At 33.4% G+C, this 25,456-nt stretch overlaps 1 protein-coding gene across 1 annotated transcript; it reads left to right on the forward strand.

Annotated features, from left to right (window-relative positions):
• Positions 1-4,889: 4,889 nt before the first annotated feature.
• LOC100608547 (ral-GDS-related protein-like) lies at positions 4,890-24,986 on the forward strand. Its single transcript, XM_054658005.1, has 3 exons — positions 4,890-5,032; positions 6,162-6,382; positions 24,906-24,986. The coding sequence occupies exons 1-3, from the start codon at positions 4,915-4,917 to the stop codon at positions 24,984-24,986; spliced, it is 420 nt and encodes a 139-aa protein (XP_054513980.1). The 5' UTR covers positions 4,890-4,914.
• The last annotated feature ends 470 nt before the right edge of the window (positions 24,987-25,456 follow it).

Here is a 25,456-nt window from a genome sequence, read left to right on the forward strand (position 1 = left end):
TGATTTCATAGAGAGTTTTTCATTTTTAGAAACACCTTATTCATATACAATTTTCACGTTTACATTATTTATCTACATGTGTATATATCATACTTTTCAACCAAACATTAACCGTGAATGACATATTTGTACATCATTTATATACTTAATTTCTATAAATAAAAATCTAAAACATTCCTATATCTTAAGCTATTAGTACCCACAATTTCTCAGTCAGAACTACTTCACTGCTGGTGGACCTGACCAAATTGATCATTAACAGAGTTGGGTGTAAGGGACATGAGTTAATTCAGTGGTTTAACCCAAAGCAACCAGGATTCAGTTCAAGCTGAAATAATTGAGAAGTATTCAGGGTTAATGAAGTGGAGTGAAGGATGATTCTCAAGCCCAAAGAACTTCAAAGAGCAAGTCTGAATATTAGAACACAAAGGGATCAAGATTGAGGTTCAAATAGTAGTGTTGTACTACAGATTCCATCCAGATATTTAGGGCCTTTTTCTATTTCTGCATTGATCAGAATCAGGTCTCAGACATGTGTATACCCAACAAAGAAAACCGCCCATATACTAGAGTTCTCCCTTTTCTCTGTTAAAACCACTATAAAATTCAACTAGGTTGTTTTTCATTTCTATCTTGGTGACTGTTTCGTTGATAAATCTTATCTAAGATTGTTATGACTGTTTATAGCATTAACAATCAAACAGGACCTCTTTAATATAATATTACTTGAACTAAAAGAGTTAATGTGTACTGATTGAGTTTTCTGGCTAAGGGAAGCAAATGCAACATAAGTCAACCCTAAAATAACTACTGGCACTAATGACTAGTTTTTCTACTCGGATGCAGAATATTTTGATTGACATTACAGTCAATTCAATCACAAAATAGCTGTCAGGTGTTTTATGTTCCTGCTCATTCATGTAACCTGTGATATTTTGTTTCCCTGTGGTATTTATAGCAAACAGAGTTGTTAAGCATTTGGTTCCTTATAATCACTGAGAATATTACAATTGGATTTTTGTAATCAGTGGTTAACAAAACCTGTTACAAAACAATTTAAAACATACTTTGCTTGTTTCTGTGCATTAAGATTACCACTTTCTTCTGTATTTTCATTTAAAAGGGATTGAAAAAAAAGCTAATGATATATTTCTCATAGTTTACCTCTGTTGACATTACAAATCCTGCTGTCAGTTTGACAGTAATCCTCCTTACCATGGATGATGCAAGGAACTGTGTATAACAGTAATATATTGCAGTAAGACTTTAAACTCAAATATTAGCCTAAAATCTTTGTTTTTCTGGATGAGTAGGGAAGTTTTAAAAGATGAAAATTAATGTGCTGAGGTCTGAGGTGAAACATAAGGGGTAAGTATGGCCCATAATATTGTGAGAAAGAACAAGGTCAGCCATGTGAATTAACAAGGCAGAGATGTATGATGAGACATTAAACTTGGCAGGGAAATAGACTACCTGAAATCTATGATGGTCAAAGGCAGCACTAGTAGAGACTGCTTTGTGACTGAAGGTCTTAGTAACTGAATTATTGAATCTAAATCAATTCTGAAAATACCAATGCGTCATACTGTGAAATTACTTTCCTAAAGTTATTGCAGGCAAGTTTCTGCTCTGTTAAAATTTAAACATAGCTTCCAGAAAAAGAAATCAGAAATATATATGTGTGTGTGTGTATATATATCTCCCAAGTTTAATTCTTTGCCTAAGACACAGCTGGAAATTATAATTCTGGTAGGTTAAGGCCCATTGATACTAAATGCAAATAATTTCTGTTATTCCAAGAAATTGCAGAATAGTAAAAGCCTATTAACTCCACTTGATTATATATCATTGACAATATTTGTAAATTAACCAATAATGAAATTATTGAGCTGAATGAAAAATAAAGTATTCAATATTTAATTAATAACTTAGAGAGAAGGAAAATAAAGTGATCTACAAAAGTTAGAGAAAAAATAAATTGATTCATAAATGTGGAGTGGAGATACAGAAAGTGAGCTGTCATGCTTAATAGTACAAGCATCCTACATTTTTACTGGAAGATAGTAAAAGCAATTAATGTCAAGCCCCTTGAATCGGCAAACTGCAACAGCTAGTAAAATTCCACTACAGTTAAATTTGAGACTCTGAGAATAAATTTCAAATTATGCATATTCAGAAATCCTAACTTATGCTTATGACACTATATTTATTATATCAATTATAATGTGTACACAATATGCTGCACAATCAACACCATAAGTGACAGTCTCTAGTCTACTGTCTTCTCCTGTAATCATAAGCTTATACATAAAAACTTAAGAATATTATCAGTAATTCCTTCTATCATCCAAACCCAACCAGTTATATGACCTTAGGATTTGCTATCATGAAGCAAACATATTATAATCTTCTAAATGACACTTCATTGACAGCAAAGCACTCATACCTTCGAGAACTTTGGCTTCACTGCTGCTCCATTAAAATTCAAAGCTATCTTTCAAAAAGATTACCATTTCTCTCATTTCTCGTAGAATATAAAAACATTTATCATTTGTCTACCTTGAGTCCAAGAGAATTCTCCAGTTAATCTTTTGATTCTATCTGTTCCTCCTTGCCCTCTCTCCAATGTTTCTACTGGGAAATTTTTATTGCCATTTTACTGAATTATTTGTATAGTATATATCAAGGATATTGATCAGTTTTCCACCCTACATTTGCAATTTAAAAAAATTTTTCAATTTTAATTCTGTTTACAATAATTTTGGTTTCTTTAAAATATTAAGACATCATTTTAAATGTTTGTCATGTCTATTTATACATATTTTTTCATTAATTTTACACCTTAACATCCTTCACCAAAGATTAAATATTCTCATTCTTTTACATTATGTATATATGCAATGACATCTATTTTCACTGAATTGTGGTGCCTCCTTTTATATGATTTAAAGATTGCCCCATATCAAGCACAGTTACTTAAATACAATAAATGGTTAACAAAATTCTTTGGTATTGAGATAAATTGGCTTGCCATTAAAGGTAACAGGAACTGAACAACATACAATTGTTTCTATTAATAATATACACAAATTGCTCTTATACTAAATTTGGGTTATGTTAGCCAACATTCTTTCAGTATGACAAGTTAAATGTAACAGTAAAAATTAAATAAAATGCAAAAGAAAATATATTTTTCCATTTATTAAAGGCTTTAAGTATTCCACTATATGACAATCATAATTTCTTATATTTTCTAAAAAAAAAATTTACTGTCTTGGTTGAAAGTGGAAATAACTACATATTATGAATATAGAAATAAGAAATAAAAATAATCCAAAATTATATTAACTAGACTAAAAATGGGTTGTGAATCCTCATATTTGCAAACCTGCAGTATCTTGGCATTTTGTTCTATACAGCATATCATTGGTTTCCTCTGCATTCCATAGTTATTTAAATCAGAATATATGAGATTGAAAAAAAGTTTATTGAAATTGACTGATCTTACATGATGAAATAATACTTGTCAAATAGTGCAAGACATTTATATCTGTGCTAGAGAGACCACCTGACTCTTATAAGTAATATTTGGTTATTTTCAATGAGCAGAAGAAAAATAATTACCCCTTTGATATGTATTCTAAAAAAGACTTTCTGACCATTTTTTCTGTAGGCTATAAATACATTAATACATTGCTCAGACCAATATGCAGCTGAAACTCTCAGCTATCTCAGCAAATAAATAATTGAGATTTCACAGACGTCATTTCATCTAATTTTCTAAGGGAATCAGTGCTTATGTACCCAGGGATCACCATGCAAATGATCCATAGAGATGATATTTCTAATACCTTAGAAGTCTGCTACTATAAGCCTTTTTCTCCCTATTAGTCATCTTATTGTCACCACGTCCTAGACTTTTATATTGCCATTAAATTACCACCTCTCCATAATCAATTTCAAACATTCTATTTCCCAAATATCACCTTCTATATTTCCAGCTCACTCTCTCTAGTCTCCCAGTTCCAAAAATAATTTAACCGTTTAGGGACATTGACCCATGGATCCAACTTCATAACTTCACTCATTCAATCATGTTTACTCTTTTACTATTTTTTACCCAATCAAATTTACCCAATCAAATCTTCACTTTTCTCCTTCCTCAGTTTGAATTTCATGATCAATCATTATCGCTGCCATTCATACTATCCCAATACCCTAGTTTCTCAATCACTTTATGTTAGGCTTTTAATACAGCCTTATTTAAATACAACATTCTACTTATATCTTGTCTGCCTCTGTGCAAGTGAAAGTGGCTGGAATGATACATTAACTCTACATATTCACAACAATGCTGACTGCTTGGTTTCGCTTTAAATGTGTGATTCACTAACCACAAGTGGACTCACAATACTTCATTCTATATTTCCCTTGTCTATGTACCCTCCCGGTCTCCTACTAGAATACTGCTTTATCCTCTCTCTACATAGTCAAGTAAATATAAATAGAAAAGGACTTGTCTAGGTTTTCACTACCATCTCCACCAACAACTTTCACCTAATAATATCTACTACCTTCTCATCACTACTATAGATACTCAGTGCCTTGAGAAACGAACAACCCCTAATCATATGCAATTAAGCTAATATCCGCTGAAAACTCAAGAACATCGCGTAGCAATTCTCCTCTGTCTCTTTTATGTACAATTGATTTTTCCTTCTCTATTGAAATATTCCCCAAAGTATGTAATTTTACCCCATTTAAAAAAATATATAATATGTGTGTGTATACATACATACATATATATAAATATATATATATATATAATCAGCTATATAATTTGTGTGTTCTTTTTGTTGTTGTTGTTTGTTTGTTTGAGACAGGATCTCAGTCTGTCACCAAGGCTGGAGTGCAATGGTGCAATCATGGCTCACTGTAGCCTCAACCTCATGGGCTCCAGCAATGCTCCTACCTCAAAAGGATACCAGTCCTCCAGGCAGACATCAGGCCCCAGGCGGACACTGGACTCAAGGTATACACAAGGCCCCAAATTTACAACCAGCCCCAGAGGTACACCAAAGCCCTAGGTGTACAACAGGCCCATGCTGAACTCCAGAGTCATGTGGACATCAGGCTGCAGGTAGACACCATGCCTTAAGTAGACAGGTAGGCTCCAGATGGATATTAGACCCAAGGTACACACCCAGTCCCCATGTGATTGTCAGGCCCAGGTGAAAACTAAGGCCTTAGGTGAACATCAGGCCTTAATGGACACCCAGGTCCCAGGTTGATACCCAGATCCCAGGTGATCACCAGGTCCCTGGTGGACACCAGGTCTTAGGTTACCAATGGGACCCATTAGGCCATCAGTCCACAACTGGATACCAGTCCCCAGGGACACAAGGCCCCAAGTGAAACATAGGCCCAAGGTGGACACCAGGCTCCAGGTGGATACTCAGGCCTGAGGAGGACATCCAGCCCCTGGTGAACATCAGGCACAGGTGTCCAAGCAGGCTCTGGGTGGACATAACTGTGTACAGGTATGGAATTGACCTGTGGGGAGGGTAAGCAGTCAGCAGCCCAGTGGGGTCCTTAGTAAGTCTTATGGTGGGAAGGGGCCGAGAGGACGGAACCTTTAAGACGCACCCTCACTTCCTTAATGACAGACCCGAATAAAACTTAGAACTCTGGTAACCAGGCACCCATATCCTAGAGCCAGCCCTGTAGCCAGCTCACTTGGTGGGAGATGCTGAGGAGAGCAAGATGTTCTCGACCCACATTTCAAGGGTCCTGCTTCAGGAATGGAAGGAGTGACAGCCTTTTCCAATGATGCCGACGTAGGCTTATTGCTCACCCTAGACGCCTCTGGCCATTTAGCCAAAGGCACCCCCAGGTATTACAGGGCAGCCCAGGGCAGGCCCTACCAGGCCAGGTTTTACCAGTGATCCTATCTGGGCCACATCTGCACATTGTCCTTGTCTGGCTGGAGATTCTGGAGCCCATCGAGGCACAGGCATATGGTGAAGTGGCCTGCAGTCTGGAAGACTTTGTGGGGGTGTTGTTTTTGGGCTGGAATTCCTTTAAATTCAGTGAGGTTGTTTCCACGTTTGGAAATTCCAGTGGAAAGTGACTGATGTTGATGACTCTTTCTCCTTTTTCAGCTCCTGCTCCATATGCAGCAATACAGGAAATTCCAGTGCCAGCTGTTGAGCCAGTGCCAGCGCCAGGGGAAGAGCCCCCTCCAGGGACAGCACTGGAACTAGAGGCAGCTCCAGAGTCTTCCTGCCCCTGCCCTGGTACAGCCAAGGACCAGCCCAGGGAGGAGCTGCCTGACATCATGGAACCTGCTGTGGCCACTGGCATTAGCCCTGGAGCTGAAAGCGTGAGTGGAGCTAGAGGTGACAGAGTTGGGGTGGTCAGCGGAGCCCCAGCCAGCAGCTCCCATGCTGCTCCCAGTCCTGGGCACAGTGGGAGCCATGAAGGCAGAGACCAGGGTGTGTAGCCTGGGCTTCTCTACCTCGCTGGAGGGAGGCTTCTCTCATTCAGCAGAGCTGCAGCCCTGTTGCTGCAGGACCTGTTCATTCTGCTGGTGCTGGGGGTGTATATATGCTGGCAGGAGGTGATTGAGAGCAGGAAAAGGAGCCTGCGAGGAGGGGTTCCAGCAGCTCCTCCTGCTCCCAGAGGCGGCCTCCTCCTCCAGGCATGGAGGTCTGCCCGCAACCGGGCATCTGGGCTGTTTGCCCCTAATCTGCTGCCAGGGACCAGCTCTTCTTAACAGGCGGGCAGGGGTTGAGGGCACCAGGGGGTGGCTCCAAAGTGTACAAGAACCAAAGCTTCCAAACTCAGCACTTGTGCCCCGGGGTCTCCATGCTGCCACCTGCCTTAGGATTTGTTCATAGTATTAGAATTACAAGTTTATAGCCTGGCGTGGTGGCAGGAGCCTGTAGCCCCAGCTACTTGGGAGGCTGAGGCAGGAGAATGGCTTAAACCCGGGAGGCGGAGCTTGCAGTGAGCTGAGATCCTGCCACTGCACACAAGCCTGGGCGACAGAGTGAGACTGCGTCTCAAAAAAAAAAATAATAATAATTACAAGCTTATACAATGATGTTTAAACAAAGTTTGAGTTTTTGAAACTTCATGCTTTCTTTAATTGCTTAGTGTTAGATGGTGTTTTTGAGGCTATCCTGAAAATCTCTGATAGTTGTGTCTTTTTGTTGTGGTTGTTTATGTGATTGAATTACCATCAAATCAACTGTTACTGGAAACCTTTCAGGTATGGCTTTTAGAAAACCCTGACCTACTTTTGCCAGCTTTGACTCTCTGGTTTATTGTGGAAAGAGGGATCATGTAGGCTCACTTCTCCGGCAGATCAATCACCTTTTGCCATCAAGGATTTGGCATCAGAGTTTCCAAAAACTATGTGTACCAGCTGATATGCTGGTACTTTAGCTAATCCGGGTGCCAAAAACAGAATGCCATAGACTAGGTAGCATATAAAATTTATTTCTCACAGTTCTGGAGATGGTAAAATCCAAGGTGAAATGGTCAGCAGATTCTGTGTCTGCTGAGGGGTGGCTTCCTGGTTCCTAGACAGACATGTTTTTACTGTGTCCTCACATGACAGAAGAAATAAGGGAGCTCTCTGTGGTCCCTTTGATAGGAGCACTAATCTCATTCATGAGGTCCCTAAACATATTTTTAAAAAGCTTCAACTTGATCCCTCTTCTCTCTAGAGCCACAAAAACTTTTCTCTTTTTTTCTTCTTAGCAAAAATCCTTCAAATAGATTATATTTGTAACTCATGGTGTCAAATGTTTCTCCTCTTATATTTTCTTCTGTGTATAGTGTTTCTAATGATTTACCAATAACTTCAAATTGTTAAATCCAATGACATTGTTTTGTCTCTCATATTCCTTGACCTATAAATAGTTTTTGTTAGGGCCAATTACTTTTTTTCCACTTCGACAAACCTGCCCTTCTAGGGCAAGGTCTTGCTAAATTTTCAGTGGCCTCTCTGGCTTCCTATGTACTCCTTACTTTTGAATATTATGATGTTCCAGAACTCAGCCTTCTAGCTCTTCTTTGCTTTTTGACTGTGAGTATGATAATGATCATCAAATTTATTTATCCACTTATATATATCTAGACTTATATACCCAACTGTCAATGTAACATGTCCCTTGTATATTTAATAAACATTTCAAACTTAACTATATAAAAACTAAACTCCAGATATTTTTCTCAACATGTGCTTTTCTCACAGGCTTCTCCATTGTGATATAGGTAACTTCATTTTTTCCAGTTGCTCAGGCCAATGGCCTAGAGTCAATCTTGCAACCTCCTTTGTAATATACTCACATTTGATACTTCAGTAAATCTTGTTACTCTACATTTAAATTACATCTAGAATCTGAGCAGTTTCCACTCCCAGACTGATACAAATTTGAACCAAGCTGTTATAGATGTTTGATTGTTTAATTGTTATAGCTTACTGATTGGACAACCTGTTTCTATTTTACTCCTCCATGAGTCTACTCTTAAAGTTGCAACTGGATAAATATGTATAATTTTAATTCAGATAATACCACTTGTATAATTCAGCATCCACCTAGAAGACATAAACTGCATAGTAATTTAAATAAAAATAGTTTAAAATAAGTAATTATTTACTCTATCAGAAAGTTAGAGTAATGAAGAATTGGCAAATAAGAAGTACAAATAATTATGTATAGGAATAACAAATATAAAGATCAGCCACTGTTCCTACATCTGAGATAAAACACTCAGTGAAGATTGTGCCCCTCTCACCCCGGAACTGGGATCCAATTTATTGGAAAGGGCATGTCCACGTCTAACTAAATGATGGAGAGTTGCTGAGATTGGAATGTTAAGTGAGGATAGAAACAATGGTAAAACAGCAATATAATGTAAAATTCCTAAATAGTGCCATTGGAGATAGTGAATAAGCGTGCAGATCTCTACTGTGACACCTCATTTCTTAGAAGGACAAGGTAATGTGGAAACAACTGTTCAGTAATGTTTCATGACACCAAATTGCAGTTCTTTGTTTAACTGTGTTAACTGAGCTGGCGTTAATTTCACTAAAATGATTTTATGAAATTGCTTAACTGAGTAAATATATTATCATTGTCTTGTTTTGAAGACTCTGTCTAAATCTTTCCTGCTATTTTTGTTGGTTTTCAAAAGTTTGTGATTTTTTTTATTTCCTGAAGAAAAATCAATAGGTAAATTGTGTTATTAGCAAAGATCTAAGCAAAAGACAAAAAATACAAATAAATATGTGTGACTCAATAGAATATAAATATGTGTGTGTGTGTATACACATCTGTATATAGACACATATCTGTGTGAATATATAGGTTTGTGCAAAAATAACTGTGGTTTTTGTCATTAAAAGTAATGGAACTATGCATATACAGAAATATAGAACTATGCATACATACAAACTATGTATATGTGTATGTATAGAAATGTGTGTGTGTGTGTGTGTGTATATATATATATATATATATGGCCTGCTTTTATAATATTGGTAATTTTAATAATAGATAGCATAATAAAACCCTGTAGTCTTACTTAAAAGTTACAATTTAGCACAGATTTACATGTTAGCTTTTCCACTCAGTTTCTACTAACAATAGTGCTGTGTACAACTGCATAATATAAAAAAAACAAATGCGTGTATTATGACATTCAAGATTCAAAGTAGCATCATGATACGATTTATTTATATTGGGCAAAAAAGAAAGATGCTACTTTAAAAGCTATTTGCAAAACAATTGTTTGTAATAAACAGTTCAATTTTAAGCACCAAATTCACTTTTTAAATTGTGAAAAAGCTCATTTATGGAAAACTATGTATTACTGAGGTTTACAACTATGAAAATAAATACCCAAAATCAAGTGTGTGTATTTTTCAGGTGAGGGTCAGCATATAATATCTAATCCTTGAAATAATAAAGTCAACTGCATATAATATATCCTTGTATTGTATATATTAATATCTGTTTTAGATAAAGGTTCTGTCAAATAGGATGTATATATTTATATATATTTGTGTAACATAGATTTTAAAACAATCTAAGGTTTTGAGAATGGGTAAGATTCTAAATGTAAGCAATATTATCAGCCTGTTGAAAACAAAAGTCTAAAATATAATTCAAAAATAGCTAATTTATAACATTTAATTGATATCACAAACAAGAAGTGTTATTTCAAAATATGTCATAGATTGAAAATATTTTTTAAATATTTGAAGATAAAATTTAAAGAAATAATGGGGAATGAAAGACATATTATAAAATCCCGCATATAGTGGATACTTATTTCCCCAAATTTATGGTAAACTGTGACATTTTCTTCCAATTTTGCTTATAATTTTCTGTAGTTGCTCGCAATTCTCACCTAATTGTGTTTTGATAGATTTAGACAATTCAATATTATCTTTTAAAGAAGTAAAGTTGATACAGTTCAAATCTCAGATTTTCAATTTTCTAGCTCCTGCTTTCAGGATATCTCTTTTTCTTTCTGAAACCAATTTTTCTCAGCTCCCAAAAAGAACATAGGTAGTAATATATCTTTTGCAGAGCTTTATAAAGGTAATATAGGTAAAGTTAATAAATTCACTTGTTGCATGATAAGCAATTGTGCCTATTACTAATTTTAAAGTTAATTTCAATATGTAACATTTATATCTTTATGTAACGCATTTTATTTTAAACATAAAATTCAAGTTTGCAATTATTCTTGATCAGAAATCTAAACTAGTGAAAGTCATGTACTCAAAATGCATCATATTGTTATAAAAACATGAAAGAAGACTTGAATTTTGAAACATTACAGTATATTTTCCCTTGGGTCATCAATCAGTAAGCTAATTAATAAATTCAAATTATTACCTTAACACTTACTGAAACCAGCTGCAAAGCTAAACTATTCTAGCAACTATCAGGCAATAGAATATTATAAGCTGTACCCAGGAGATGAGCTGCATAAAAGTATGCAGTGTGTGCATATTTTTTGTGATTTGTGAGAATACTTTTGTGAAATAAAATTTGTTCATATCTATATGAAGATAGTATTAACTAGATAAAACAATAAAATTTGGACATGTTATACTTTTATCTTTATAAACTCACAAACCAAACACATATAGCAATCAAACAGCTGACACCTGTAGAATACTTAATATGAACCAAGTCCTATTTTAAATTCCTTACCTGCATAAACTCACATACATTTTACCACAGACCAATGAGTTAGGTATATTAGCATGAGCATTTTGTAAATGAGAAAACTGAGTCAATGAGAGTCTTAAGCAAGTGGCCAAAGCTCACATAGCAGGTAAGTAGCACACACAGTGTCACACCAACGACGACCCTTACACCCACCATCATTACCTATAACACAAGCAAAATGGGAAGTCCTGAAAGAAGTCCTATAATAAAATTACCTCCTCATTTTCTATTACTTCCATTTCTTCTTTTTATAAATTACTTTAATTCCTCAGGTTTTCAATTAAAGTCATGTCTAATGAGTTGACATTCAAATACTCTTATGTAACTCAATGTTAAATGAAAAAGCAGACACAATTACAATATTAAGAGATATCTTTAATGAATATATTTAAAAAGTAGTTTCAAAATTCTATTAAGTTTAGTAATTATATCTGACAATACCCTTTATTCACTGTATGTTGTACCAGGGAGCAAAACCTGATAAACAGACAAATAAAATGAGGGTCTTATGGAAAACACTTCAGTACAACTTTGCAGTGAACCTGAAAAAATATTTTAGGCTTATCATATTTCAATTTTCCCAACCACCACACCTCAAAGTCTTTTTAAATTAATATATTATTCAATATAAATATTAGCTATAATTCTGCAGAGTGTGGCCACTGCTTCTCCCATCCTCCTTTCCCAAGGACGGTGGGGATTGCTATAGGGCTGGTAGGTAGTTTACCGTCCCTTCTATAGGCATAGATTTGGCACTGACATCACAGCTTCATAACCCCCACCACGGCCAGCTTCCCCTGCCTGTTATCCTAGATCCAGTCTGTTCTTGTTCATTGAGAATCCTGTGTTCCCACTTCAGTGACACCTGAATTTTTTTTTTTATTGTCTTCAAGGAGGTAAGTCCCCATTAAAGGGTGAACTTGTAATAAATTGGAATTTCAAATAAACCTCATGTACTTGTGTTTATAAAGAAAAAATATTAGTTATAATTTAAGTTATATATCATTTGGTCTATCATATTTAAATTGGAGGCATCTTACTATAACATATGGAGTGTGATTTAAATACTGGGTTAAAATATTGACTCTTGCCATTACTAGCTGTAAAACTGGGTGAGTCACAAGCTCTCTAAATCTCAATTTCCTAAGCTGTAAAATTCAGATAATAGTAGTTCAATGTCATGAGATTATTGGATATAATGTATAGGTAAGTGCTTTGTAATCTTTAAAATATGTAGATATTTATTATTATCTTATTGATATAATAATGTCTTGAATTCCATGCTGGGGATTACCTAACCAGTAAGAATATCTCATAATGAAAGTTTTTATGTTATTTATGGAGTTAGCTTGTGGAGTCACCTTCAATTTCTAGTTATAGATCTCTGTTATCTAGTGCATTGTACTGTATTATATGCTTTATATAGATTGTGCGCCTTTTATTGTAATCATAAAAAATAAGAGGACTATGTGCCAGAATGAAGTATTAATAACTGCTGTTTGCAACAAACTTTTCAAAAAATTGAATTTCTCTTTCTTCGAAAGTGATCCTCTCCAAAAAGTAATTCTGAAGAACTTTATTCTTTAATTTGGAGGGAACTTGTAGGGATAGTTGTAGAAAACACACTCTACGCTGCCTAAATGTTGTAACTACTTAAATATTAACTTCTGAATGAGAGCTAATATATAAAATCAACAATTTATCAAAAATCAGAATTTTGCATTTGTGTGTACATAAAAGCAGGTTTTAATAGTAAAGCTTCTCACAATATGTTTTTATTATCATGCTCACTACAGAGATACACATTAAATATCAACCATCAGCTACAAATATAAATTATCCAATTGCTTTGGAAGCCTTCAAGTAAATTACAATTTTGTCATTCAATATTTCTCTGTAGATTGTAATAAATGTTAATAATAATAAGGCTTAAGTAGGAAAACAAGTATCAGACAGAGCTCATGTCCCTGGAGAAAATGATGGAGCATTCCTGTGCACTAGTGATAGAAATTTTATGTGTGGGGATGCTCATTTGACAAGTCTGAAGAAGAAACTATTGCTTCAATATTTATATCTCTATTTTTCCACGTCTAACTTAATGACTCATTTAACATGCTTATAATTCCTGAGATAATATTAGAAATGTGTTTCATAATTATGTCTCAGTTCTTACATGGTATTTAAATTCTAGGGCATTACATATTACTGATCTACTGAGGTAATAACTTGAGACTTAACTCCTTATTGATTAAGATTAACTAATGCTGAAGGTTTAGGTAGCTTATTAAAGTGAATTTTTTTCATTTAGTCAAAGTGTGAAGTTGTCAGTGAATGATCTCTGTGCTGTGTAAATAAAATGGTCATAAAAATACCAATAAACGGTAGAGACACAGAATTGCCTCTGAATTTAAGTCCTTTTCTAGAACACATTTTTATTAGATAACTACATTTCACAATTCTCTTCAGATATCACTTATATTTTTTTAATCTAAAATACCTGAGCTAGCATTACCTCCTTGACCCAGAAGCCCATCAGAAGGCAGTCTTGGTTGTAATGATACATCCTCATTTCATATTTGCCTTTGGAAGGCAAGAGTCAATTAAACTTCCTCATTGCTCTAAGAAGTATCAGATTTGGCAGCAGTATTACTTATGCTCTAGAAAAATACAAGGAGGTATTATTCTTTGCCATCCAATATTGATATAATTTTTTAAATTATAAATGTGTTATCAATAAAGTACTTTTATAAAATTACAGTTCTATTCATGAATCTCTGTTTAATCTTTCTTCAAAACATGAACATCACACAATCCACTAGGGGCTATCTTAGAATTAAAAATGTTTACTTTAGAAGGCCTGCTTTAAAAGGGTCCTCTAAAACCAGGCTTTAATATTATTCAACAATAATGAGTTTACCTAAATCTACATTGAAAATTTTAGCAGAGCCTGCTTCCATGTATTTACACATTTCTTTTTTATCAGAAAATAAAAATCTGAATTAATTAAGCTGTAATGAATGACAAAGTATTATAATACAGAAAACCGCAAAGACACTGATTCCTTTGGGGGACAAGACTCAGAAAGGGATTTTCTTCAATTGGCCATGACATCTATTAATGGTCTCATAAAATGTAGCCTGAAATGCTTTGTGTTTTTTAGAGGATTAAGGTCTTTTGGTTTATTATACTCATGGTCAAGCTTTCTCAAAAATTATTCATATTTTGAATTGTGTTATTTCTGTTAAGAAGGGTAAATGCTGAGTGTGAAAATAAGGAGAAAAAAGGCCAATAGTATCCAGGAATCTTCTCTTTTGTCAATTATTGTACTTGCTATCTTTTCTCTCTTTCTTTCAATATGCATTGCATTGCTACTTCTTTGAAATCTCTTAATCTTTTCTATACAAGTTTAACGATGTAGTTATCCTATGTCAACTAAAATTTTCCTTTCGATTTCAATACTGAGAGCCATTTTGTATTTTTACAACTTATATCCTTCAAAAAAAAAAAAAGAAGCAGATTTCAGCTGCCACAAAGACAGTCTGAGGGCAAGATCAAGCTGGGCATTGCTAAGGAGGAGGCTGTGCAAAGACCTTAAGATATCTCTATTTGGGTATTTCAAATAGAACATCATTTTTACCCATACAATTTTTGTTTGCAGTGAGTTTCATAGCTACTCATCCAACCCTGGGTTATCTCTGAGAAGACAGTGCAGGATGATATCTCCTTTAGAATTGGAAAGTTGCTATGAGAGATTTCACATACTGGTGAGGGTTACTTTCCCATTGTATCAATGTGGAAAGGACATTCAGTGGAAGGGTGGGGAGTAGAAACTTCTTTGAAAACTTAATGTTTCAGTTGAGTTACGCTCATGGTTTATAAGGACTTCCTATATTTACAAAGAGATAGAGACATATATGTATACATTATGAAGAATTGGCTCAAAGAATTATGAAGACTGAGACACTCCCTGCTTTATTGTCTGAAAACTGAAGACCCAGGAAAGCTATTGGTGTTATTCTGTCACATCTGAAGGCTTGAAAACTAGAGGAGCTGATGTTGTAAATCTTACCTAGTCTAAGAGCAGAAGAAGAGGAGATAAGTTGTCCCAGTATATCAGTGAAGCAGGAAAAACAGAAGGGCAAATTTCTTCTTCCCCAACTTTTGTTCCATCCTGGCCCTTGATGGCCTGGAAGGTATCCATCCACATTCAGAAAGGCAACCTGCTTCACTGAGTTCACTGATTCAAATGCTAATCTCATCCAGAAACACCCTCACACCGAAATGACCAGTCATGTTCACACATAAAATTTTATGTGTATCCATCACATGCCTTTAGTATTGTGCGTGAAAATTAGAACATTTAAACGGCTGGACTTTAAGTAGGTAGGTTGATAATATGGGTAAGCAGGTGGCTACGATGTAGGTAATGGGGATAAAAGCAGAAAGAAAGATTTATGTAGCCCACAGGCTACAAATATTCAATTGAAGAATTGTTCTGAGAGAAGAAAATTTTGCAACACATATTTGTGGCTAAAATTAAAGGCTTGAAATAATGCCAAACCAAAGCAGTTTTCACTTAATTTGTATATTATCATTGCAGTTTTGAATTTTAAAAATAAAGAGAGATGTGAGGAGAAAAAGCTGTAGGGAGCAAAACCCTTGTGCAGGGCTGGTCCCTGGTTTGTGACCTAAGCAGCCATGGTGCTCCCTTCTTAGGAGGGCTTTGTGCCCGGCGTAATGCTCTGCTACCTCCATCTTGAAATTTTTAATAATATTTGAACAAAAGTACACATTTTTCATTTTGCACTGGGCCTCTAAAACTATGTAGCTGGTCCTCCACTTATGCTATGTTTATATAGTTGCATTTTCCTTGGAGCTTGGGATGACCTTGGTGAGACTGGAGGGGTCTTCACATGTAGCCTGAGATACGCCTCACTCTTACTACACAAGTATTTGTTCTTCTGCTTGAAAGTAAGTGTGTTTAACATATTATGAGCATTTTTCATAATTTTGAGCAAGGTAATTTCTTGAGGCATCGTGATTTTTCCACATAAAGGGAATGAGAATTATTTGAAAAATAACTGTGCTCTATCTGAAGATCCTTCATCTAAACGTTGTTAGAAAATTATATCTGCTGAGTATTCTAAAAAGTTGTGTCAATGCTTATAAATGACCGACTTGATTTAAAATTCATTAAAGAGCAATTAACAAGTTTAAATCATTAAGGGGCAACTTGTACACCAAACAATGATTAGTTGAAATTATTTATGTATAATTCATACACTAGGAAAAAATTTTATATTTGGCTACTTAAACATTCAAATTTTATTAAATCAGGGAAAATTATCTAGATAATGAGGATCAACTGTGTGCATAATTTTAATGCATATATAGTTTTTAAAAAGGTGCATGCTAGTCTTTATTGATTACAAAGTTAATTTGTCTAATAGAAAATACATATTTGAAATATATCTTAAACATCTTGAGAGTCATCTCTGCTATATTATGAGATAAATATTATTTTCTTCTCTTTGCACATATTTAAAATATTATATTAGAGTAAAATATGCATACACAGATGTACAAAATATAAGTATATGTACCAATAGATTTTTCAAAAAATGAACATACACAGAAAGAAAAAATATTATTGCTAACCTAGAAAGTTCCCCTGTTGCTCCTTCCACTCATCAATACCCAAGAAAGGCTAAACTCTATCCTGACTTATAATAATGTCATCTGTCCATTTTGAAACTTATTTAATCCAAAGCATAGAGTATACAATCTTTTGTGAACAGACTTCTTTGCTCAGTATTATGCTTGTGGTATTTATCCACATTGCCATAAATGGCAATGGTTCATCTTATTTTTATTGCTCAATAATATTTCACCTTATGATTCTAAAATTGGCTTTGCTTATCATAATGTTGTAGACGAAAAATTTAGTTTTTCCATTTGAACTGGTATTAATATTTTTGTTTGTATATACTTACTTTTCAAATTATTGAAAAAGATAATTTGAACTGCACTTTAAATGGAGAGGATTGTCTTATGGAGACATTTATCATAAGAAGCTTTTTTTCATGTAAGTTGAGTTTCTTTTATGCTATTTTCAAGACAAGAGCTATCACAGTTACATAGTACTTTACCATTTATAAGAATGCTGTCTAGATTTCTCCTTAGAACAATGTCTATTATTACTAGAATATGGATTTTATAACTTTCCACAGTTGGTATGTTCACTAGATTAAGGCAAGTCAACATTTTTACTGTTTTCCAGCACCATCACTTATGCATTTTGACATAAATATAGTATCAAGACAAACATCCTGATGTGAAACTCTGCTCCAAATATTTTTAAACTGTTTTATTTAAGCATAAATCCTTTCTTATATAAAGTAAGACACCCAGGGTTTTGACACAGCTCTTAGTGCTTTTACAATAATTACTATATTTATAGTTATTCAGAAAAATTAATATTTCATTGAAAGTTTCAAACTGTGACTATCACATAATGAATTTAATAACATATGAAATGAAACAATGACATTGTCTCAAGTATTTTATTTTACTAATTCTTTTATAAATAGATGAGCAGGGTAGGTAAATAGCATAATAGGAAAAATTCAATTCCTTCATCATTATTACTCAAACCAATATTTTATATTCTTCTTTTATTATATGCTAAAGGATCTCTTAGTAGAAATAAATCATGACAATCTTCTCCAAGGTTTCCTGTAACCTACTTTAATTTTTCTTCTGATGGAGACTCTCATTGATTGATTGATTGGTTATTCATTTATTATTTTACATTTATTTACAAATAATTTCTGATGTCACACTCTGTGACAGTCTCCATTCTAGGCACTAGAAATGCAGAAATTCTCTTAAGGATTTATTCATTAATATAATTAATATTTATTGAAAGTCTAAAATTAGATTAAATCAGTGATGGTTCATCTAGAGCACCAGGCGATTTATACAAAATCAGACTCTCAGTGTAGGGATTTGACTTTACTCAATGGAGTAGCCTGGTTAAAAGGGCAATGCCAGCCGGGCTATATTTCTTTGTCTAGTTCCAAGCAGACTGCTGGGGGCAGAAATTGGATGCAAATTAGGGAAGAAAGAACAAACCAGAATTGGCTAGGCTGTTCTGAAAACTATAAGGGCAGGTGGAACTTATGATGGTATTTCACCTCTTTCAATCCTCCAACTTCAGTGCTCCAGGTGTCCTGCAGGAGAAGCTGAAGTCTTACATGATGCTAGGCCCAAAAGTCAGAGAATCTTAATCTGAAGATCTGGTCAGAGTGGTAGGAGTTGTAGATCCTGTTGCTCCCCTCTGAGCCAGCAGAAATGGCACACAAATGACAATGACCTTCTGCTTTTCATTGACTTTCTGTGTGTAAAAAGATGGCTGCAGCTTCACTCACCCTTCCAAATGAAGACCACAACATCTCTTTTTGTCTGTATGAATCTAAAATTATGTAAGAAAGGGGATACTGGGCAATTTGTTCCACCTTCACTAGGTTGACATAATTAAACCTGCCACACAGTTATTTTGTTATGAGCTGTGATTGCAATGATTAACAAGGAAGATATGGTGTCAGCCCTCATGAAATTTCATATCATTGGGCACCTTTCTCAGAGATGGAGACATTTAAAAGCTCTTAAAGATGGAAACAGCACTGAGAGTGTGGGAAAGTTCTATCTGGATTTTCCTTAATGTCCTTGAGGATAGATTGCCCATAACTCACTCAGAGTCTCTAAGTATCAGCTCCTCAAACACTTTGGATAAATTCCAAAATTTTGCTGAAAAGATATATTTTTATATATTCTATTTCCCCATCTATAGGAATATAGTTTCTTTATTATGATGATGTTCATCTTTTAATTTTTTTTAACTTCATACATTTTTTATTATTCTCATATAATGGACTATACTTTCTGGTTTTGTGCCATTGTTATAAATATTATTAATAAAATTATTATCTGTGTTTTTATGGCAGTGTAGTTGGAAAGAAAGAAAAGGTAAATATCTTCTGTTAGTGAGACAGATGTTAAATATTAAATATCTTAAATGTGTTTGTATTCTTTCTAAGTTTAATTTCCACCCAATAATAGTAATCTTTGCTTAACAAAAATAAGGATTGTTAACGTTTTGATAATGTGGTTTTCAGGGAAGTAAATAGAATCAGTACAGAATGATTATCTTAGAATTCTGAGGTAATGTGGTATTTCTGTACATTTTTATTTTAATTTACACTGGTTCTTGCCATGATGTCAAAAATTCTCATGATATCATTATTTTTTCAAGGGATTCTGTAAAAGTGCTACCTTGAAGGAAATGCAGATTAGGGATCAAATTTTATATTTCTACATTAGTGCATTTTAATTGTCTTTGCCTCCTATAAAAGACAAGTAGTATGAGTGCATGTGTATTCATACATACATACAAATGTGAATGTTTACATATGTAGATTTACACCCATATATATCATACCTTAATAATGTAAAGGTTTAATAATTGAATCCACCTTTCAAAACTGATGTTTTTTCTTAAGGAGGAAAAAGTGATTTTTAGCTGAATATTCATAATTATACTGAGAAATGAATAAAGTAGAGCAATTTCTGGTGGAAGATTACACATAAGCAAACAAGATTTTTGTAACCTTGATGGAAAAAAATATTTTTTCATTGATTTAAGTAATTTCATGTACCAGCCATATTATATTTATTTCCTCATATAGTATTTCATTTACATAAAAGAGTGGGTTTTATTATTAGTTAAAACTATACATATATATTATAAATACATTTTTGCTTGTATGGGGAATTTCAGAATAGCATCCTTAACCTATTCCATTATTTTTTCTTCTGAACATAGTACTTACCACCTTCTACCACATACTTATTGTATTTATTGTTTTTTTTTACTCTCTTCCCCCAATAGAATGTAAACTCCTCAAAGGCATAAAGATTTCTCTATTTTGTTCCCTGATAAAATCCAAGTATTCAGAAAACATATCTGGTACTTAAAATTTTTTTTTCACTTTTTTACTTCTCACTTTTTAAAAAATTTTACTCTAAGTTCTGGGATGCATGTGCTGAACATGCAGGTTTGTTACAAAATCTGTATATTGATAACTACGTTCATTCAGTTCTGATGTTAATGTTCCCTACATTCTCAACCTAAAGCACAACTAAACATTTGCTTTATGCCGTCGTGACCAATTGTTCATAAAGAACCAAATCAGATTTTTTCTTATTTTTTAAATTATTTTCTTAATGATAATGATAAGCTGTATTTTTATACTCCCAAAACTTTGCTATTAAACACAAATACAGACGTAGAAGCCAAAATGGTACCCATAAGTATAAATTTCAAACTTAAACAACTTTATAAGCTTTTTAATGGTTGAAGGAAGATATGTCTTTTTCTCTTTTCTCATCAAGATAAAAAGATAGGGTTTACATAACCTAAGATATTTATTTTTCTCCTCACACAAAATGATATTCAATTCTGAATATTTAGCAAACTTTACTGAGAATTTAGTTAATACCTAGGTATACTTACATAAAAGTTTTCTTAGGTAATTTTGAAAATATCACACAAATTTTCATCTAACTGATATTTTAATTTTATCTAACTGAGAAAAAAGATGTCTGAGTCATTTATGGGAACATAGTCTGATTTAATTTCTAAATTTACATGGGTAAAATATTAAACAGAGATTTTATTTAAAAAGAATGCAAAATCTACTTCCAAATTAAAATCATAATAGTTTTTGAAATTCTATTAAATTTAATGAATTGAAAAAAATGAATTTGATTTTAGTTCTTTGTCTCGTGACATTGTCAAACTTGTTGAATTTCTAGCAGTGTTGTCTACTCCATGCTTTCGAACTATCTTTCAAATGTCATTAATAATGTTCTTATTCTCATGAATTTAAACATATAAAAATTCCATATTCTCACCCTTTTGTTAATATTAAAGCAAATATACATATAAATGCAATAATTCACAAACCTCCCATTGATCAGATTCATACCTTCTAAATGAGAAAAGATATATAAATTTATTGCATATATACACATCAAAAATCCCAGTGATTCTGAGTACTATAAAGTAACTAATGGAAATAAAGCCTTTAAATGGTTAAAGACATTTAGGCATTGGTGAGGAATGCAAGATTTTGCTCCAACTATATTTTATTAATTACAAGTGGTAACTGCTGCTGAAAACTTATGACGTTGGTTTTTCTTTTTTTTTGTAAGAGTTTCTGTTTTTGCCTTTTTAATAATTAATGGAGAGAAAGTCTTTCATTTCTGAGCAAGAATAAATTTTATTCTGCCACTGCCTTGTGGGCTAACACTAAGTATTACAAATATTTAGTTAAGAAAACTAAGCATACCTAGATATATCTTTTATGCATTGTTTGAGTTTATTAATTTATGTAATTAGAACATTACATTATCATGTAAGCTGCTCAGTGATTTCCTCTGAATTCTAGAAATAAATTGGGAAATGGCTATAGTTCAAATAGCAGTTTTAATGTTGAATTTATGTATTTATCTTTTTGACATAACCAAAAAGCTTAATAATTGGTAGATTTCAAGATGTCTTTATGATATAGTAGAATGTTATAGATTATGTCAACAAATTTCATGAATAATTTAACTTGCAAATCAGAAATATTTAGGGGAGAGAGCCACTGGGAAACATTATTGTGGAAACTAGAGATTTAGAAAACAACACTAGTTACCTGTCATTCTTTCTTAAATTTCAGTAGATAGCCAGCAGTAATTAAACAATTGAACAGATTCACAGACATAAAAGTTGAAAATCAAAATAACAAATAAAAAATGAAATTTAATAGAGAGGAAAGAGAAGGGAAAATTAAACAGTAACATTTCTAATTAATGTACTCAAGTTTAAGGAGAATACTAAGCACAAAAAACAAAGGACAGATACCATCAGAAAAAAAATTGAAGTCTTAAGTTACTAAATTAAAAGTAACAAAGACATAGCTGATAAATCAATTAAGGAGTGTGTGTGTATGTGTGTGTGTGTGTGTGTCTCGGCCAAAAGAAGAAAGAAAATATGAGAAAGTAAGACAAACAAAATTATACATTACCAGTTAAGGAAATACAATATTCAACGATTAGTAAGTCCCACAAAGTTAGGAAAGATAAAAAAGGCTACAAATATAATCAAGTTAAGAGACATTATAAGCCAAAAGCCTCTCAAAATCGTTATATATTCACAGGCCTCATCTGGTTGTGTACCTAGTCAAATCCCCATGATATCTCAGTAGAAGAAAGAAGGAGGATCTTAAAACTTCAAGGAAGAAATAATTTCTTCAATGAAGACGATATAAGGTTGACACCAGAACTCTCATGAGAAAACTGTAAACCAGAAGACAATAACTTAACAACTTATCCGTAATTATTTCTAATCTAGATTTCTATACTCAGAAACTTTGTAATGCTGTCTTTAGCTAAATGAGATAAAGAACTTGTATCTCCGTCAAACTATTATCTTAGGAAGTTACTTGAAGAAGTTTTCCATCAAACTGAAATAGAAAACCAAGAGAACAGAAGACATGGGCTCCAGAAAACAGTAGCTCCAATGTGAAAGATCAATACAGTTCACTATCAGGATGCAATCAGCTCATCCAGCCAAAAAATCAAACAGACCATATTTAGTGCAGGAAGTTCAGAAACTCCTGGAGGGGAATTTCAAGAAAAAAGAAAGGAAAGCATGTAATGAATTGGATTGGATAATATATGGCGATGTTGGAAACAATAATATATTAAAGGCTATAAATACAAGAAAATCAATTAAACAATGATAATGGAATCTTGAGGTGGAAAAGGAAAGGCTGCAATACCTGAACTTAAAAGTAGCAATTTAATATGAAGCAAAGGGAAGATTACATGGTAGTGAGCAACTAATGTAGTGTAACTAGAGAATCTATTTGACCTGGGTATCAGAAACATTTCCCTTAAGGGGCTAAAGAGTATTAACTCTATAAAGTGCACATGACCCTAAAACACTAAGTAATCTGTCATTGAAAAATAAAGTGTACATTTATTTGTATTCACTTTAGAGTTAACCAGTGACTAAAGCATAGGAACATTGGTTGGGGCCAAAAGGGAAAAGTGTGAATTCTGACAGCTTTAATCATAATTTTAAAAATGATTCAATAACTAATAGAAAGTAGAATATAAAAGGCTGAGTGTGATAAAGAAGGTGAGTGCAAGGGTAGTGGAAGTTATATTTCTGTTACAAAATGGGAAATTAGACATATTTTCAGACAGTCAAATTATTAAAAATACAAAGCAATCCAACAGTAAAACAGAAATTCAAATTCAGAGGAGAAAAGATAGGTGTAGTTAGCTTCAGTAATGTAAATCCTCATCTTTCATATTGAGAATTAAACAGCAATGGTCTAAAGTTGGTTATTAAAATGGTGTTGTAAACCTACTGTGTAGCATTATGGAGATATTCCCGTAAATAATAAAATACAAATTTGAGAAATATTATTACATTTACAAAGGTAAGAATTTGGAAATATTTGCTTTCCTTTAATAGCTATTCTGTAGTAGATAATTTACTGCTATTTGCATGCCTTATTTTGGTAAGAACTATATATGAATCATATATGCATTATTTATAGTTCATATACATGTTTTATATATAGTTCACATATAGTTTATATATATATGAGAAACATAAATGTTTATCTTATATGTGCTCTTATTAGAAGAGCATGCCAAAGAGAAAATAAGGCCCTGAACTTGAGCAGGCCTTTAAAATGGAGAAAAAGGAATAAATTTCTATTTAATTAGGAAGTAGAATAGCTGCATATGGAGATTAATAATTAGAGTATAAGGAAAAAGTAAAATAAGATGTCCTGAATTTTTCATTTGTTCTGGATTCAGTGACCATTTTACACTGATTATTTGACATAGGGCACAGAACTAGAATTGGCTTGCAGTTAAATAGTTTAAAAGGTATAGTTTTGAATAGGGTAGAGATTTGAATTTAAATAATGATATGTTTTGGGGCATAATTTAAGAAGGATTTTGACAAGATTGGAATTGCAATGCAAAAATTTTTCCAATGTTTTTCACATGAGAAATGGAGGGAATTAAGAAAAAAATGCGTATTTAGTGTTACTTTTAGTGTTATTTATGTGACAATAATTTACATAATTCATCTTGTTTAATGAAAAAAAGTTAATTTACAATTGGTTAGAAGTAAGTTGCAGAACTGAAATTTGAATCTATGTCTCACCGACACCTTAGGTCATATATTTTCTTCCATACACATAACTTGGGTTTACGACCCCTTAAAAGAATGGTTATATAAACCTGCTTGCATATGTAATTTTATATCAGAAGCAGCTTTGCATTTGGGGGAGGGGAGAGCAGGAGGGGAAACATGAGAGCGCCCAGCATAGTAACTATTTACCAAAGAGGTGGGCAGGTACAACCAAGAAAATGTTATTAAAAGGTAAATAAATATGCACAAGCTATTATGACAAATTTTATTGAAAGCTGTGCTGGGAATTAGATAATATATTTTGTATCTATAATTTGTTATTAGCATGTGATATATTGTGTTTGTTTTGGATCTCTCAGGTGCTATGCTATTCTAATATGTACAAGAGTAAAAATAAGATTGGCAGCTGCGGGGAGATGCGGGCAAAAGAGCATCAGTGAGAGGTAAGCAAGTCTCAAATTTATGATGTGATCAATTCAGAAAAAAATATAAAACTAACATGAGATATGGCTTTAAAATGTCTTTTTAAATAACGTACTTTTTATAATTCCACCCTACATTAGACAACTGATTTGATCGCATTATTATGAAAGAAAATGAAACATAGCAATTCGAAAGTTGTTATTAGGCTGAGCAGTTTGATGAATGATATGAGATCCAACGGGTGACAGAAAAAAACCATGAAGTCTTATGACAAAAGCACAGAATATCATAGTAAATAAAAATCATCCAGATTTTACTGGAATCTTCTTAAAATTTAGAGGCATCTTACATCAACATTTGCATCATATATGTTTTTCGTTGAGCCAAGATGTATGCCTTTTCAGTAGCTGAACTAATTCACCAAACGTCTAGCAGAGGGTCAACCGAAAGAACGAACGTATTCCTGCCTCAAACCTTTTCCATATAG

This window comes from Pan troglodytes, chromosome 11 (genome assembly GCF_028858775.2).
Source record: "Pan troglodytes isolate AG18354 chromosome 11, NHGRI_mPanTro3-v2.0_pri, whole genome shotgun sequence".
Lineage (NCBI taxonomy): Eukaryota > Metazoa > Chordata > Mammalia > Primates > Hominidae > Pan > Pan troglodytes.